This window comes from Miniopterus natalensis, chromosome 3 (genome assembly GCF_054644295.1).
Source record: "Miniopterus natalensis isolate mMinNat1 chromosome 3, mMinNat1.hap1, whole genome shotgun sequence".
Classification (NCBI taxonomy): Eukaryota; Metazoa; Chordata; class Mammalia; order Chiroptera; family Miniopteridae; genus Miniopterus; species Miniopterus natalensis.
The window spans coordinates 98,368,360-98,387,472 of record NC_142083.1 but is presented as its reverse complement, the minus strand read 5'-3'; the positions used below and the strand labels follow the sequence as shown (position 1 = coordinate 98,387,472).

General features: G+C 39.8%; 1 protein-coding gene and 1 pseudogene across 1 annotated transcript in view; both read right to left on the bottom strand.

The window, feature by feature from the left end:
- The window catches only part of IQCK (IQ motif containing K), a 74,053-nt gene that overhangs the window by 12,539 nt on the left and 42,401 nt on the right, over window positions 1-19,113 (bottom strand). Inside the window, exon 7 of the mRNA XM_087815227.1 lies at window positions 18,574-18,658. Within this exon, the coding sequence (XP_087671353.1) occupies window positions 18,574-18,658 (85 nt within the window). The remainder of the gene's footprint in view (window positions 1-18,573; window positions 18,659-19,113) is intronic.
- LOC148093597 (peptidyl-prolyl cis-trans isomerase A pseudogene) lies at window positions 14,279-18,538 on the bottom strand (annotated as a pseudogene).

The window sequence follows — 19,113 nt, the reverse complement described above, 5'->3', positions numbered from 1 at the left end:
GTCTCCAGAACTGTGAGCAAAGAGTAGCTGTTGTTTAAGCCACCCAGTCTCTAGCACTCTGTTGTAGCAGCCCAAACTAAGGCATTATTTCCACATGGCCTGAGTTTCGTTCACAATGAGTACCTGCTCTAACAAGTGAATATCCAGTATAAGGATAAGTGACAGGCAGAAAACGAAGCGCGGGTGAGGACAGAGGGAGGAGGTGCTGCCGTGGAGAGACCTGGAGGGACCCCCGAGGACTCTGAAAGAAGCAAGGGAAGGCACCAGGGCTGCAGGTGCGGATGCAGAGAACGAACAGCAAGTGCAAAGGCCCTGAGGCAGGGGCATGCTTAGGGGTCCTGAGGAGCTACAAGGAGGCTACCAGCTGGCTTTAAAAAAGACTCCCTACTAAGGAAAATAACACAACACAACCGATAACCAATAACATAACGACAGTGACAGCCCTGGCCAGTCTGGCTCAGTGGTTAGAGAGTCGGCCCTTGGACTGAAGGGTCCGGGGTTCGATTCTGGCCATAGGCACGTACCTCGGTTGCAGGCTCGATCCCCAGCCCTGGCAGGGGCACGTGCGGGAGGCAACAAATCGGTGTCTCTCTCACATCATTGTTTTTTCCTCTCTCTCTCCCTCTTCCCCCCGCCCCCCCGGCGAAAAGCAATGTAAAAAATATCCTCATGTAAGGATTTAAAAAACACACACACACAAAAACAAAATAATGACAGTGACAACAGTTAATACTGATTGTATTAACTATTTACTATTCCCTTATGTGGGATAGTATCCCGATTCCAACTTCATAGGCAGGAAGTGTTATTATTCCATTTTACAGACGGAACTGTGGTTCAGAAGCTACATAACCTACCCAAAGTTACCGAGACCCTGACTCAACGTATAGGATCCGAATAGATCTGTTGGCTGTTAGTGCCTCATTCTTAACAAGCTGCCACAAGGCCTGTGCACACTGAAAGAATCAGTCATGTCTTTCCATTCACACACAACATTCGAGAACAAGAAAGTTAAGGCTCATGATGAGGATGTTGAGTGATCTTTCACACACACACACACACACACACCCGTGCCCCCGCCTGGTGGCCCAGCCAGCTGCCGAAAGTAGAGAGGACTCTTCCTGTGAGTACAGAGCCCCGAGCTGGAGTGTCTGCTTTCTGCCAAAAAATATGCGAGGAACAAGCCTCTCCTTTGCGTTCTTTGAAGAGCCTTTTCGTAGCTGCTTGGTTTTTATCCTGGGCTGTCTTCACTATCCATTTTCTACCTAACTATATAAGTCCTCTCTACACAGAAAAAAGGGGCTTTTCAGGGGGGAAACATCGAGCTAAATAAAATCAAACCATACTTGAACCCATCTCTCCCCCCTTCTTTTCTTGTGGTAAAACAGACATAACGTAAAAGTACCGTTTCAATCATTTTATGTGTACAGTTCAGTGTATCCAAGACATTCCCACTGCTGAGCAACCGTCACCACCATCCGTGCCCATGACCTCTGCCTCTTGTTAAACAATAACTCTCCATTCCCCCTCCCCCCAGCCCGCTGCCACAACCGTGTCTTCTGTCTTTATGATTCGGACTGCTCCAGGGACCTCATATAAGGGGAGCCACACAGCATTTGTCCTTTAGTGACTAGTCTATCTCACTGAGCATAATGTCCTCAAGGTTCACCCATCTTGTGCCATGTTCTTTTGAAGGCTGAATAGTATTCCATTTTATGTATATACTACATTTCGCTTGTCCACTCATCTGTCAATGGGATCTCGGGTGGCTTCCACATTTTAGCTATTGGGAGTAATGCTGCTCTGAACCCGTGTGTACAAATGTCTCTTTGAGACCTGCTTTCAACTCCTTTGTGTGCACACCCAGAAGTGCAGTCACTGGGTCCTGTGGTAGTTCTATTTTAAGTTTTTTGAGGACCCTCCATACTGTTCTCCACAGTAGCTATGTCAATTTACATTCCCACCGATAGTGCACAAGCTTTCCAATTTCCCTGAATCCTTGTCAATACTTGCTGTTTTCTGTTTTTTCTTTTTATAACAGTCATCCTAATGGGTGTGAGGTGATTTTCCATTGTGGTTTGGTTTACATTTTCCTAATGCTTAGTGATGTTGAAAATCTTTTCATGTACCTGTCAGCCATTCATATATTTTCTTGGGAGAAATGTCCTTTCAAGTTCTTTGCTCATTTTATAATCAGGTTTTCTTTGTTGCTGCATTTTGAGAGTCTTCTATATATTCTAGACATTAATCCCTTATCAGTATATGATTTGCAAATATTTTCTTCTATTCTGTAGATTCTTTTTACTCTATAGATAGTGTCTTTTGATGTACAAAACATATATTTTTCATGAAGTACAATTTGCCTATTTTTTTGGTTACCTGTGCCTTTGGTGTCATATCCAAGAAATCATTGCCAAATCCAACGTCATAAAACTTTGTCCCACGTTTTCTTCCAAGCCTTTTGCTGTTTTAGGTCTTAAATTTAGGTTCTTGATCCATTTTTAGATCATTTCTGTATATAGTTTTATTTTATTTTATTTTTTAAATATATCTTTATTGATTTCAGAGAGAGAAAAGAAGAGGGAGAGAGAGAAACATCAATGATGAGAGAGTCATTGATCGAGCCCGCAACCCGGGCATGTGCCCTGACCGGGAATCGAACCCCAATCGCCTGGATCCTAGGTCGATGCTCAACAGCCAAGCCACGCCGGCCGGGCTCTGTATATAGTTTTAAATAAGGGTACAACTCATTCTTGTAGATACCCAGTTTTCCCAACCACTTGTTGAAAAGACTATTCTTCTTCCATTGAGTGATTTTGGCACCATTTGACCACATATACAAGAGTTTATTTCTAGGCTTTCAATTCTATTCTGTTGACCCGTATGCCTGTCTTTATGCCACTACCACACTGTTTTGGTTACTGTAGCTTTGTAATAAGTTTTGAAATCAGGAAGAGTGAGTCCTCTAGTTTTGTTCCATTTCCAAGATTGTTTTGGCCATCTAGGATCCCTTGAGATTCCAAATAAATTTTAGGATGGGTTTTTCTATTTCCACAAAAAGCCTAATTATATATTTTATAATTACTATATTATTAAATATTAATTGTTTATACATTTTATTTCATCTAAAAGATGCTGCACGATTTCAGGAAGAAAACTCTCAGATTCTGAATCAAAACCACACTGCTTCTAGACGGTATCATAGATACAATCTTCTCATCCACCTTCCAACCAGCAGGAGAGTTGTATACCTATTGGCCAGCAGCTGCCTAGCCAGTGGGATTAAAAAAAGAAATGTGCTGCTTCCAGATCTTGGCTATTGTAAATAACGCTGCTATGAACACAGGTATACAGATATTCTTTCTGACTGGTGCTTCAGGATTCTTAGGATATATTCCTAGAAGTGGGATCACTGGGTCAAATGGCAGTTCCATTTTTAATCTTTTGAGGAACCTCCATACTGCTTTCCACAGTGGCTGCCCCAGTCTGCATTCCCACCAGCAGTGCACTGGGGTTCCCCTTTCTCCACACCCTCGCCAGCACTTGTGGTTTGTTGATTTATTGATGGTGCCATTCTGACAGGTGTGAGGTGATACCTCATAGTGACTTTCATTTGCATCTCTCTGATGATTAGTGACATTGAGCATCTTTTCATATATCTATTGGCCGTTTGTATGTCCTCTTTGGAGAAGTGTCTATTCAGGTCCTTTGTTCATTTTTTAATTGGATTGTTTGTTTTCTGGGTGTTCAGTTGTACAAGTTCTTATACATTTTGGACATTAACCCCTTATCAGATGTATCATTGGCAAATATGTTCTCCCATTCATGGGTTGTCTTTTCATTTTGTTAATGGTTTCCTTTGCTCTGCAAAAACTTTTTAGTTTGATGCAGTCCCATTTGTTTATTTTTCTTTTGTTTCCTTTGCCTGAGGACATGTAGCTGAAAAAAAATATTGCTACAAGAAATGTCCCAAGTGGCCATAAGTAGATGAGTGTATAAAAAGGGTGTGGTGCATTTACATAATGGAATACTACTTGGCCATAAAAAAGAAGAAAACCTTACCTTTTGCAACAGCATGGCTGGACATGGAGAGTATTATGCTAAGGGAAATAAGCCAGTCAGAGAAAGACAAGTACCATATGATCTCACTTATATGTGGACTCTAATGAACAAAATAAACTAACAAACAAAATAGCAACAAACTCATAGATACAGAAAACAGACCGACAGCTGTCAGAGGGGAGGGGATTGAGGGCTGGGTGAAAAATGTGAAGGGATTAAGTAAAAAATAAACAACAACAAAAACCCAGACACAGACAACAATATCGTGAATACCAGAGGGAAAGAGGGTTGGGGGAGGTAGAAGAGGGACAAAGTCGAGTAACGGTGACAGAAGGGAACTTTACTTCGGGTGATGAATGCATGATGTAATACACAGATGATGTGTCATAGAACTGTACAGCTGAAACCTATATAATTTTATTAACCAATGGCACCCCAATAAATTTGGTAAGAAAAAGAAGTGTGTATCAAGTGGCTATTCAATCCAGTTCCTGGGCTTCTCAGAGCCTCCGAGGTCTGCTGTGTATGATTGTAAATGGTGCCCCCTAACACAAGAGTTGTACAGCACACAATCAACACAACTGGACACGATAGTATTACCTGCTCATACGCTCAAGCCCAGTGTCCACACACCCCACCTTCCCAGGCATGCTTCATGCTCACAAGCTCTTCTTCCACTCTCCACTCTGTCATCAAAACCTATGCCTAGGGCACACCTGCATACATTGTTGGTGCATGCAAACAGGTCTAGAAGCTAGAGTCTAGGCCTATTTATTAGAGAATAAATTATTAGAGAATAATTTAGCAATAATTATCAAACTCTGAAAAAAGGTGCTTTTTTGAGCCATCAATTCCACTTCTAGCAATTAATCTTATACAGAAAGTCAGATAAGTATGCAAAGATACATGAACAAGGATATTTTTCATAATATACTTTATATAGGAGAGTAAACTATGTTAAAAATTTAGTTATGGTTAACTAAATCATGGTTCCATACAGTCACAGAAAGGATTACCATAGAGCCATTAAAATTTGCGAGATAAATCTTTGTGTATTGACAAAGAAAGATATTTCCAATATATCATCAAGCACAGAGAGCAGGCACAAAACAGTGTATATCATCAATCATTATTGTGTAAAAAAAAAAAAAAAATCTTATATGAATAGGAAAAATTCTTTTATGTATTATCTGTTTATTTCCACAATGGTAATGTATTAAATAATTTTAAAAATGTATTTTAGAAAACTTTGCTCCTTGGGGTAAGTTTTCCGTCTCCAGTCAAGTCTCCAGCTAACACAGCCCAGTCTTTCCTTGGGACAAATGGCTATGGTAGCACTGCATGAGTGGACCGAAATTTTTATTTTGTGCCAACAACCTCCTTTGTGTGCAAGTAACCAAGAGTCTAGGAAATCTTATACTGAAATTGTAACTACTGCTAATCCAGGTGCTCCAAGCACATCCTCAGGCTCAGCCCTCTCTCCTGTCTCTCAGCTCTGCTGCCTCTCCGGTCAGCTCTCGGCAGGTTTTTCACCCAGAGGCAAGGTGGCCGCTGACTGCCTGGCTTCTCAGAAACCCCAGTGCAAACTGAGCTGCTCTGTTCCAACAACTCCTGTGAGGTCCCAGAGGGAGCTTCTCTGGGTGTGACTGGCCTCACTCAGGTCCCCTGCCCATCGTGAACAAATCCCTGTGGCCAGAGGGATGCCATATTTGAGCGTCCAAGTTGGCACAGGCGCTCCCTCCCACTGGTGGAGGGATGAGGGTTGTCCAACTCTTCCTTCACCATAAGCTATGTCCTTGGGGAGCCCCGTTTGCCCCTCCTCGGTTCAATACAGACAAAAGTACAAAGGCACAGAAAAAAGTACAAAGGCAGATTCACAATCTTCTCGCACATGGAGGGCAGGATACCTGATGATTTTTAAATTTTGCAAAGGCCAAAGGGGCTGCTGGGGCATCATACACTGTATTGCTCATCAGATAAAGGCCTTTGTGATTCTTAGTTGTCACAATGCCTGGAGGGGGTGCTGACGTTGGGAGAGGGGGAGGCTGAGTGCCAGGCTGGTGTCTAGGCTGAGTCAGACAAAATCAAACAAATGGGCTGAAGGCATAAAACACCAGGAGTTTATTTAGACAGAATAAATATTCAGTGGATTTATCTGGTCTCTGCCTCCTAACTCACTAGAGAAATTTCAACCACTATGGCCCATGAGAACCTCATTTGAACTTCACGAGGGAAGTCTTTCTGCCAATGGCTGCCTGTCGCACCCCGTATTCGGTAAGCAGAAAGGCACCAGCAGTGGTGCTGTGGCCTATCACTAACACACTTCAGAAAGGGGCATGTCCAGAAGACCGGATTTCATTCGCAATATCCAATGGATTAAAAAAACACATATACTCAGCTTTGCATGTTGAAACAATCTGGCTTCCTAACCATTGAGTATTTTGAAAAGAAGAAAGAAAAGCCTGTCTACGTCTCCAGAAGCACTTAATGTCTAGTAGTAACTATCAGGATCCTTTTACAATGCCAGTTATTAAGAAGCCACAGCGCCACAGCACCAAGAAGGCTCACTACAAAGAGCTTTTCACATTATGAGACATCTCTGTTAATGCAATCATTTAAAATACATTTTTATGAGATGTCCAGATAGTTTTATGATAACGACGAAGATTGTCAGATTTCTGGATTTTAAGACTTCCTGGCAAGGATATTATTCAGTCTTAAAAAGGAAGGAAGTTCTGGCACATTACAATATAGATGAATCTAAAGAACATTATGCTAAGTGAAATAAGCCAGCCACGGAAGGACAAATACCGTAAGATTCCACTTATATGAGGTATTTAGAGTAGTCAAAGTCATAGAGACAGAAAGAATAGTGGTTGCCAGAGGACAGGGGAGGAGGAACTAGGGAGTTGTTGTCAATGGGCTCAAGAGTTGCAGGTGTTTTTTTTGTGTTTTTTTTTATTTTTTAAATATGTCTTTATTGGTTTCAGAGAGAGGAAGGGAGAGAAAGAGACAGAAACATCAATGATGAGATCGGCTGCCTCCTGCACGCCCCCGACTGGGGATCAAGCCCACAACCCAGGCATGTGCCCTGACCGGGAATCGAACCACGATCTCCTGGATCCTAGGTTGATGCTCAACTGCTGAGCCACGCCGGCCGGGCAAGCGCTGCAGTTTAGAAAGATGAAAAAGTTCTGGAGATGGAAGATGGTAATGGTTGCACAACAATGTAAGTTATACTTAATGTTACTGAACTGTACACTTAAAAATGGTTAAAATAGTAAATTTTATGTTATGTATATTTTACCACACACACACATATACATTTTTTAAGACTTATTTTCCCTTCATAGTGTTTAAAAGAGCACAAGTAAACGTTAAACGTTTTTGTTAATTTTTTAAACAACTTCATGGTAAAGCACAGTAAAAACTACATGGGACCACGTGAGGAAGAAGATTATATGAGTGTTGGCTGTAAAGGTACATGTTATGAATTCCTGAAAATCCCTTTTTCTAGTCACAGTTGTTACTGACAAAAGCAGGCCAAAAGTAAGAACCTGAAGAATACATGGTCAAGAATAAAATGATGGCTTGGTTCATACTATTTTTTTCATAATATTTATTTCTTTATCTTATTTACACAGAATTCACATATCATCAAATTCACCTTATTAAAAGGTGGAATTTTCTTAATTCTATTTTCAGATTTTTCATTGCTAAGTATGTGGAAATGCAATTAATTTTTGTGTATTTATCTAGTATCCCTGAAACCTTGCTCAACTTATTTATTCTACTTTTTTTTTTTTTAGTAAATTAGTTAGGTTTTTCTACATAGACAATCATGATAATTCTACTTCTTCCTTTCTGATCTGAATGCATTTTATTTCTTTTTCTTGCATAAATTTCCCTGGCTAGAACCTTCAGTTCTATGTTGAATTAAACTGGCAAGATAGGACATCCTTGTCTCATTCTTGATGTTAGGGAGAAAATGTGGCAGAAAAATAAGTGAGGAAAATCCCTGGGCAAGTGGAAGGGGAAACTGAGAAAGAAAATTGAACAAGGCCAAACAATCTGAGCAGCTTGCAGCCAGCTTGTGAACTGCAAGGTCTTATCTTCCCCAACCAAGGACACCTGAGAGCAAGCAAAGGGTTCATACCTTCCTCCCTAACCAGAGAATGCACAGCTTAAATCACCCTGGCCTGGGAAATAGAGAACAGAGACCCAATTAATGCCATTTGTGCCATCTAAACCCAAGGACTGATGAAGTCTGGGGGACAATTAACAAAAACCCCCAAAAGCATTTGAATGGTATCACTTGGGGGATATTATGAAGGAAAGATAACTGCTAGGATAGGAAAGGGGGTTGGGGAAAGTAGAGGGAGTTTATCTCACCCACTAAACAAAGAAGTCAGCCATCTTAGGACTTGCCAAACAAGATGATCAAATGTATGTACAAACATTCCGAGATGAGCCACAACAATGCAGAAGGGGACTCTGAAACATAGTATTCAACTCACAATATCTGGCAGTAGAGCTTTGAAACCTATAGGGGGGGAAGCATAAAACACTTGAACCCTCACCAGGCTGGGTGCTCAGATTAGCTGAGTTGCCTGCTTGTGCTTTATGCCAAGTGTATTCTTAATAAATTCACTTGCTTTGCTTCAATACTGCTGTCACTCGTCTGAATTCCTTCTCACAAGATTGACAAGAGCTGAGGAGAGGACAGCTTCCCCTTCCAACTCAGGGGACTGGCCAATAACAAAAACATCTAGTCTTTCCCCATTAATTATGATGTAGCTGTGAGGCTTTCCTAGACATTCTTTATCACGTTGGACATGTTCCTTTTATTCATAGTTTGTTGAGAGTTTTTATCATAAAAGCCTGTTGGATTTTTTCAGGTGCTTTTTCTGTAACCATTGATATGGTAACATGGTTTAATTTTTTTAATTAATGAAAATCATACTACATTTTTTTATAAAAAATATATTCAGTACATATAAGGCTAATCTTCCCAATTCTTCCCCAGCCACCCCAAGGTACCCACTGTTGTCAGAACACAGCGTCTCCTTTCAGATATTTTCCTATATATGTTGTGTGTGTGTGTGTGTGTGTGCGTGCATGCTTGTGTGTGTAGCTATCAAAAATATGTTTTACCAAGGCCACTGTAATCAAAACAGCTTGGTCCTAGCATAAGAACAGACATATAAACCAGTGGAACAGAACTGAGACCCCAGAAATAAACCCACTCTTTTATGGTGAATTAATATTTGACAAAGGAGGCAAAAGCATACAATGGAGTAAAAACAGTCTCTTCAATAAATGGTGCTGGGAAAATTGGACAGATACATGCAAATAATGAAACTAGACCACCAATTTACACCATACACAAGAATAAACTCAAAGGAAAAAATAAACAAATGGGACTACATCAAACTAAAAAGCTTCTGCACAGCAAAAGAAACCATCCACAAAATGCAAAGGGAACCCATGGTATGGGAGAACATATTTGCCAATGACACATCTGATAAGGGGTTAATTTCCAAAATATATAAGGAGCTTATACAACTCAAAACCAGGAAGACAATCCAATTAAAAAATGGGTATAGGACTTAACAGGCATTTCTCCAAAGAGGACATACGGATGACCAATAGACATATGAAAAAGTGCTCAATGTCACTAATCTCTAGAGGAATGAAAATTAAAGTCACAATGAGATTTCACCTCACACCTACCAGAATGGCTCCATCAATAAATCAGGAAACAATAAGTGCTGGTGAGGGTGTGGAGAAAAGGGAACCCTGTGCACTGTTGGCGGGAATGCAGACTGGTGGAGCCACTGGAAAACAGTATGGAGTTACCTCAAAAATTAAAAATGGAACTGCCTTTTGACCCAGCAATTCTACTTCTGGGAATATATCCTAAGAATCCTGAAACACCAATTAGGAAGAACATGTGCACACCTTTGTTCATAGCAGTGTTATTTACAATAGCCAAGATCTGGAGACAGCCTAAGTGTCCATCAGTAGAGGAGTGGATAAAATGATGTGGTAGGAGTGACATCAGAGGAATGGCAACAGGAAAGATCCCCTTGGCCTCTTCCCCTGAAATTTCAACAAATTAACCAACTGTAATTCAACAAAGAATTCCATACTCAATACAGAGGCATGCCTGAGAGACCCACACAATGAGACATCTAAAAGTGGGCAACCAGGGATAAACAGGGAGATGAAAAGGGAGGAAAGCTCAGATGGGTGGCAGCAATTGCAGCCTTTCAGCCCAGAGCTCACAGCACAGCCTGCAGAGGAGAAAGTGAGTGGAAGCAGGTGCTTCCTTCAGCAGGGAGGAACAGAGAGCTGGGAGTAGAGGGTCAGCCCAACAGGGCAAGCAGAGGGAACAGTGACTGAGCCAGCACACGCCTGACAAAGTACACGGTTGTTCCACATGGCTGTACACTGTTGGGCAGTGGTGTTTCAGAAAAGAATTGAAACCATAGAGTCCTTGGACTCCCAAAACTCACCTCTCGTTGCCCTTGGTGTCGGGTCCAGGAGTACATCATCGGTAAACCAAAAGCTATTGCAGTAGAACTTCTGTACCCCCCTGTGGCTGATCCCCAGCTGGGGTGCTTGGGGTGGGACCCATAGAGGTTGGGATCTCCGTTGTGGTGAGGGCAAAACAAACCCCGCCCCAAAGCAGTGTGGTTGTTCTATCTTAGAGATGCCTTGGAGGTCAAGTTTGGGAGATCACAGAGGTAAAAAAATCTTCTGATTCAGTGTCATCTACTGGAAAATAGTAGAAAGACCAATCCAGAGAAAGCTGGTATAGAAGGACCATTATATAGACATATATACATGCCCAGACAAAGCAGAGCAGATACCATGAATAACCGCGGTAATGAGGCTGATCAGAAAGAAAATGAAAAATTCCCAGAAAGCAAGCTGGTATACATGGAAATATGTGATATAAATGAGATTTCAAGGCTGCAATTCTGAAAATACTCAAAGAGATGCAAGAAAACCCAGACAGGCAATTCAGTGCACTCAGAAAACAAATCAATGAACAAAATGAGTACTTCACCAAAGAGATTGAAACTTTAAAAAAGAACCAATCAGAAATCCTGGAAATGAAGCATGCAATTAAGGAGATTAGGAATGAGATACTGTGCACAGAAAACAGAACCAACCAGATGGAGGAAAGAACTAGTAATACTGAAGATAGGAATCTAGAAATTCCACAGAGGGAAGAAGAGAGAGACCTCAGCATAAAGAAAAATGAAAGAGCTCTATGGGAACTATCTGACTCCATTATAAAAAGCAATATTAGAATAAAAGGTACACCAGAAGAAGAAGAGGGAGAAAAGAACAGAGAGCCTATTCAAACAAATAAATGAGAACTTCCCAAACTTATGGAAAGAACTAGACCCTCAAATCCAAGAAGCAAACAGAACACCTAGTTACCTCAATCCAAAGAGGCCCTCTCCAAGGCACACTGTATTAAATATGCCAAAAATTAATGACAAAGAAAAATTCTCAAAGTAGCCAGGGAAAAGAAGGAAGTGACCTACAAAAAAGAAAACCCACCAGAATATCATCTGACTTCTCAGCAGAAACTCTACAAGCCAGAAGAGAGTGGAACCAAAAATCAAACATCTGAAAAGAGAAATTACCAGCCATGAATCATATATCCAGCAAAATTATTCTTTAACTATGAAGGAGAAATGAAGACATTCCCAGACATACAGAAGCTGAAGGATTTTATCACCAGAAAACTTCCATTGCAGGAAATACTCAAGGGAGTTATTCTACTTGACACAAAGAATGTGAGGTCACATCACTACGAGTAAGATCACCAAAAAACTTACAGCACAATCAGAGATCATTTGTGACAACAAAAACATAAAAGGGTAAGGGGTATAGGTCTGAAATGGCAAAAGTGGATGAAGATCAGATGCACTCAAAAGGGAAAATAAACACTGTATATATGGAACTTTATTTTTTATAAATCTAATAGTAACCACACACAAAGATCCCCAAACCAGAACACATAGCTTAAAAAAAGAGGAAACAAAGGAAAGAAGTATGGAACACCACCAAACAAAAACAACAGACAGAAACACAAAGGAAAAGAACCAGTGGAGGCACAGAGTTACCAGAAAACAAAAGATAAAATGACATAGGAAATTCTCATACATCAATAATTACCCTAAATGTAAATGGTGTGAATTCATAGCAGAGTAGATAAAAAAACAAAACTCAACCATGTGCTACCTACAAGAGACACATCTAAGCCGCAAAGACAAAGGTAGATTCAAAGTGAAAGAGTGGAAAATGATTCTCCAAGCAAATAACATCCACAGAAAAGCAGGTATAGCCATACTTATATCTGACTATATAGATTTCAAGATAACAAAGAAGAGACAAAGAAGAGCATTTTATAATGATAAAGGAGACACTACATCAAGAAAACATAACACCTCTTAATATATATGTACCCAACCAAGGAGCACGGAAATATATAAAGCAACTACTCGCAGAACTAAAGGGAGAAAAAGATCAAAACACAATCAGAATTGGGGAACTTAATACTCTATTAACAGCTCTACACAGATCAACCAAAAAGAAATGTCGGTCTTAAATGACACACTAGACCAAATGGACATACTTGATATTTATAGAGCCTTTCATCCCAGAACATCAGGTTATACATTCTTCCCCAGTGCACATGGAACATTCTCAAGGATAGACCATATATTGGGTGACAGAACTAGCCTCAACAAATTCAAGATCGAAATCATACCAAACATATTCTCTGACCACGATGCCTTGAAATTAGAAATCACTTGCAAAAAGGAAGTAAAGAAACCCACAAATACATGGAGATTAAACAACATACTACTAAAAAAAATGAGTGGATCAAAGAAGAAATAAAAGATGAGATCAAAAGATATTTAGAGATAAATGAGAATGACAATACAACATATCAAAACTTCTCAGATGCAGCAAAAGCAGTAAGAAGAGGGAAGTTTATATCATAACAGGCCTATCTCAAGAACAAGAGAAATCCCAACTAAACAACCTAACATCACATCTTGAAGAACTAGAAAAGGAAGAACAAAAGCAACCCAAAGTCAGCAGAAGAAAGGAAATCATAAAAATTAGAGCAGAATTGAATGAAATAGAGAACAAAAAGACTATACAAAAATTAATACAACAAAGAGCTGGTTCTTTGAAAATATTAATAAAATTGACAAACACCTGGCTCACAAAGGAAAAAGGGAAAAGACTCATATAAACAAAATCAGAAAGGAGAGAGGAGAAGTCACCACAGACATCACAGATATACAAGAATCAAACTAGAATATTATGAAAGACTACATGCCACCAACTTCAATAACCTAGAAGAAATGGATAAATTCCTGAAAATTTATACCTTCTTAGACTGAATCATAAGGAAATGGAAAATCTAAGAATAATAATAAACAGTGAGGAATTTGAAACAACCATCAAAAACCTCCCCAAAAATAAAAGTCCAGGACCTGATGGCTTCACCAGTGAATTCTATCAAACATTCAAGGAAGATTTAAAACCTATCCTTCTCAAAATCTTCCAAAAAATTAAAGAAGAGGCAACACTTCCTAACACATTTTATGTGGCCAATATAACCCCGGTACCAAAACCTGGCAAGGACAGCACGCATACACAAAAAAACCCTACAGGCCAATATCTCTGAAGAATACAGATGCAAAAATCCTAAAGAAAACACTAGCAAATCGAATACATTACATCAAAAAAATAATCCATAACGATCAAGTGGGGCTTATCCCAGGGGGACAAGGATGGTTCCACATACACAAGTCAATCAATGTGATATACCACATTAGCAAAAGAAAAGATAAAAATAATATGATCTTATCAATAGATGCAGAAAAAGCATTTGATGAGATATAACATCCATTTATGATTAATACACAATAAAATATGAATTTAAGGAAAGTACCTCAACATAATAAAGGCCATACATGATAAACCCTCAGCTAATATACTCATTGGTGAAAAACTGAAAGCTTTTCCTCTAAGATCAGGAACAGGCAAGGATATCCATTCTCATCACTTTTATTCAACATAGCTCTGGAAGTCCTAGCCAGAGCAATAAGGCAAGAGAAAGAAATAAAAGGCATCCAAATAGGGAAGGAAGTAGTTAAACACATTTTTTGCAGAAGACATGATTCTGTATATAGAAAACCCTAAAGACTCCACCAAAAAAACTATTAGAAATAATAAACAAATACAGTAAAGTTAAAGGATACAAAAATCAATGTACAAAAATCCACTGCCTTCCTGTATACTAACAATAAAACTTCAGAAGAAGAAATGGAAAAAACAATTCCTTTTGCAATTACAACCAAAAAAATAAAATACCTAGGAATAAACTTAACAAAGAACCTAAAGGCCTATATACTGAAAATTACCAAGCATTATTAAAAGAGATTGAAAGACACAAGAAAATGGAATAATATCCCACGCTCATGGATTAGAAGAATTAACATAGTTAAAATGGCCATAGTATCCAAAGCAATATACAGATTTAATGCAATCCCCATCAAAATCCCAACAGCATTTTTTAAAGAAATAGAACAAGAAATCATCAGATTTGTATAGAACCACAAAAGACCCAAATAGCCACAGCAATCCTGAGAAAAAAGAACGAAGCTGGAGGTATCAGCTACCTAAATTTTAATTATATTACAAAGCTACAATAATCAAAACAGTATGGTATTGTCAGGGAAATAGACACACATCAGTGGAATAGAATACAGAGCCCAGATATAAAACCACATGTATATGGGCAGATAATTTTCAACAAATGAGCCAGAAACACACAATGGAATAAAGATAGTCTCTTCAATAAATGGTGCTGGGACAACTGGAAAGGCACATGCAAAAGAATGAAACTGGATTACAGTTTGTTCCCATGTACAAAAATTAATTCAAAATGGATCAAAGACCTAAATATAAGATCCAAAACAATAAGTTACATAGAAGAAAACATAGGTACCAAACTTATGGATCTTGATTTTAGAGAACGTTTTATGAATTTGACCCTAAAGGCAAGGAAAGTAAAGGCAAAAATAAATGAATGGAACTATATCAAACTAGAAAGCTTCTGCACAGCAAAAGAAACCAACAACAAAACAAAGAGGCAGCCAACCAGATGGAAGATGATATTTGCAAACAGTAGCTCCGACAAAGGTTTAATTTATAGAACTCATAAAATTCAACACCAAACAACCCAATCAATAAAGTGGGCAGAGGACCTGAACAGACACCTCTCCCAAGAAGGCATACGAACAGCCAATAGATATATGAAAAGATGTTCAGTCTCACTAGCAATTAGGGAAATGCAGATCAAAACTACAATGAGATACCACCTCCCACCTGTCAGAGTGTCTTTTATCAACAAGACAAGCAATAACAAGTGTTGGAGAGGCTGTGGAAAAAGGGAAACCTCATTCAGGTCTGGTAGAAATGTAGACTGCTACAGCCACTATGGAAAACAGTCTGGTGATTCCTCAAAAAATTAAGAATAGAGTTACCATACGACCCAGCAACCCCTCTCCTGAATATATACCGGAAAAACTCGAATACATGTATTCACAAAGATATATGCACCCCTATGTTCATTGCAGCATTAGTCATGTGGCCAAGACAGGAAACAATCAAACTGTCCTGCGACAGAGGACTGGATAAAGATGTGGGACATCCTTTTATGTGGCAGTGTTGGTGTAATGAGTTGAATGTGTCTGCCTTACAGACTTTTTCATTTTGTGCCCATAACACAGGCCCCGGCATGTGGAGGGTGGAGCAGGGATGCTTTATTGCCTGGAAGAATCAGGGAGAGAACAGTCCTTTTGTTGTTATATACTGGTTACATACCAGGCCGCTGGGTATGATTTGGTTTGAAGAAAGGGCTTTGCTGTATTAAAGAAACAAAACCTAAAAATTACTATTTTATTGCATTTCTTATTATTTCATAAAAAGGAACACAAAGTAGAAAAGTGAAATTGCTGATTTTAGTATAAAAAGTATAAGTCTCATAAATGAAATACACTGATAATAAAGATGGAACTCAAGAAGCACTTGGAAGCAGCAATCTTTGGCCTGGGCTGGATATAACCGAACTTAAGCTAACTCACTAGTGGTCGATTATGAAGGAAAAAGACCACATTTATACAATTTGAAAAGCTGAAAAGAAAACATCATCAAAGATCACATCTAAATTGTAGGGAATGACAGGATTTTGTAACTAGGTTTTATTTTTTTAGTTTTTATTTCATAATCATAAACGTAACTCTGCAATCCAGCTAGACTTGGAAGGGGTAAGGAAAATATGAAACCCAATGAACTGTAGTCAGAGCACGAAGGTTATAGAACATTCCAGGCAGATAAGGTGAAGGGGGGCTCTCCTGAGCTACAGAAGGAATGGTCTGGTAGTTAATTAAACTAAAATCAAATTTATTAGCATTGTCCACAGTCAGCAGTGGTGATCTTCTTTCTGGCCTTGCCATTCTTGGACCCACAGCACTCCATGGCTGCCACAATATCCATGTCGTCTCTCACCTGGCCGAAGAGCACACACCTGCCATCCAACCACTCAGGCTTGCAGTGCAGAAGAAAAACTGGGAGCCATCGTGCTGGGTCCAGCATTTGCCATGGACAAGATGCCAGGACGAAGTGCTTCAGGATGAAATTCTCATCATCAAATTTCTCCCCATAGATGGACTTGCCACCTGTGCCATTGTGGCTATGAGGTCACCACCTGGCACACAAATCCCGGAGTAATTCTGTGAAAGCAGAAACCTTTATAACCAAATCCCTTCTTCCCAGGGCTCAGAGCAGGAAAGTTTTCTGCTGTCTTTGGAACTTTGTCTGCAAACAGCTCAAAGGAAACACGGCCCAAGGGCTGGTCGTCCATGGCGATGTCAAAGAACATGGTGGGGTTCATCAACGCTGGGCACGGATGGCTCCGGGGCAGCGGCGTCTGCAAAGCCTGTAACTGGTTTTTAATTTGGGAAAAGACTGCTGCTTATAATGTGCAGGTCTATCGTGCAACTTTCACACTTGACTCCGACCCATGTTTTCAGGAATGTGCCACATTCAAAAGTAGTGGAATGACTGGACAGTATCACTTTAGACAGTAATCAAGGCCAGTCCCATTGAATGGTCATGTAACAGGCATTCTGTCGATTGGCTGATTGTAGCTCATTAGAGTCCATCTAACTTCTTGATGGATAACTGTTTGCTGGTGCGTTCACCTCAGTCTTCCTCCCACACCAGCTCTGAGTGCATCTTTGGTCTCCATGTAAGTCCACTGGGACCTTCTCCTGTGGCAACGTTTGCCACTGCTGATATCAAGTCTAAACTCGTTCCACTGATGTCTGACACTCAGACGTGGGTGAAGTCATGCTACTACCTAGAAATGGGAGCTTCACGTTTGTCTAGAAGCTTCTTAACATTAATAGTCTAATTGCCAACTAATCAGAGAGGTTGTATGCTCTTTAGCATGAGATACACCATCATATGTATTTGGTAAGAATTTTAAAAAGTGCTTCCTTCCTGAAGGGCCACATGACAGTACAGATCAGGAGCTTTAGAAAGAAACTCACCTTCTGAGCTAGAAATTTCACTTCTAGAATTCCTTCTACATAAACACCCTGACAAATGTGCAAGGATGCTGCACAAAGAAATGTATTGCAGCATTTATTATAATAATGACACATCGGAAATAACCAACAGGAAAGTGGTTAGAAAAGACAAGTTTTTAAAGAAAAGGTTACTTTCTATATGTTAGGTATTTATATATTTTATGTATTAAGATTTTTAAGATTTGGAAATGTTTACATGAAAATGTCAACAATGATAATCTTTCGGTGACAGTTATAAGTGACTCAAATATTTTTATTTTTTATTTGCTATATGTGAATTATCTGGATTGTCCAACTTTTTTCTAAAATGAACATGTATTGTTCTCTGTATATATGTAATATTATTTTATAATCCTCACCCGAGGATATGCTTTTATTGATTTTTTTAAATTGATTTTAGAGGGAGAGGATGGGAAAGAGAGAAACACTGATGTAAGAGAAACATCAATCAGTTCCACCCAGCCTGGGAATGAACCTGTGCCCTGGCCAGGAACTGAGCCCAAAACCTTCTGGCATAAGGGACAATGCTCCGAACAACTAAGCCACCCAGCCAGGGCTGTAATATTATTTTTTAGGTAATACAGGCCACTCAACCCAACTTTAAAAGGCTGGAGGGTACTTTTAATGATAATTGCAAAATAAGTTTTGGTAAAAATTCTAAATCCCTCTTGAGAACTCTTTACAGAGAATCCTGTTTCTGAGGTCTGGACGTTAGCTATAATATCCTGTTTCAAATTCATCTATTTTCCCATGGGCCCTCCGCATCCGCAAGTCCCCATCAGGCTGAATGCCGAAATCGCACGTGACTCACCAGGTAGGCTCTCCAGAAGGACTGGATGCACAGCGCTGCTTCCTCTTCGGTCAGCAGGAGGGACAGTGGGATTGGCGGCCGGGGGCTGAAACGCAATAATGGTCAGATGCCCATGAGAATCCATCCCTCAGCCTCAGCAAGGTCTTTAACAATATAATGGCCTCTCTGATTAAGTGCCTCATCCATTCCCATTCTTAGAAAGCAACAATGTCACTTTTGATAGAAAAGTTTAGACTTGAGATGGCATTTTTGATTTTAAAACCTGGGATGGATTTTTGGTTTTTAACCAGCATAATCTTAAATCACTGTTAGCCTGCTCTGCTTTGAAGGACTGAGGTTGGTGAAGGTGTGTGTTGGTCCTGAAGGCACAACATACGCATTACTGACATAAGGCTATGTAGACACAGAGCGGGAGAAAGAGCAGAAGGGACCCTGACACCTGCATATGACTGGCACATAACAAAGGGCTCTTTTCCCAACTTTCTATTGAAGGGGAATTAAGTAATCCGTCTCTTTTCTGAAAGCAAAATACTGGAATTT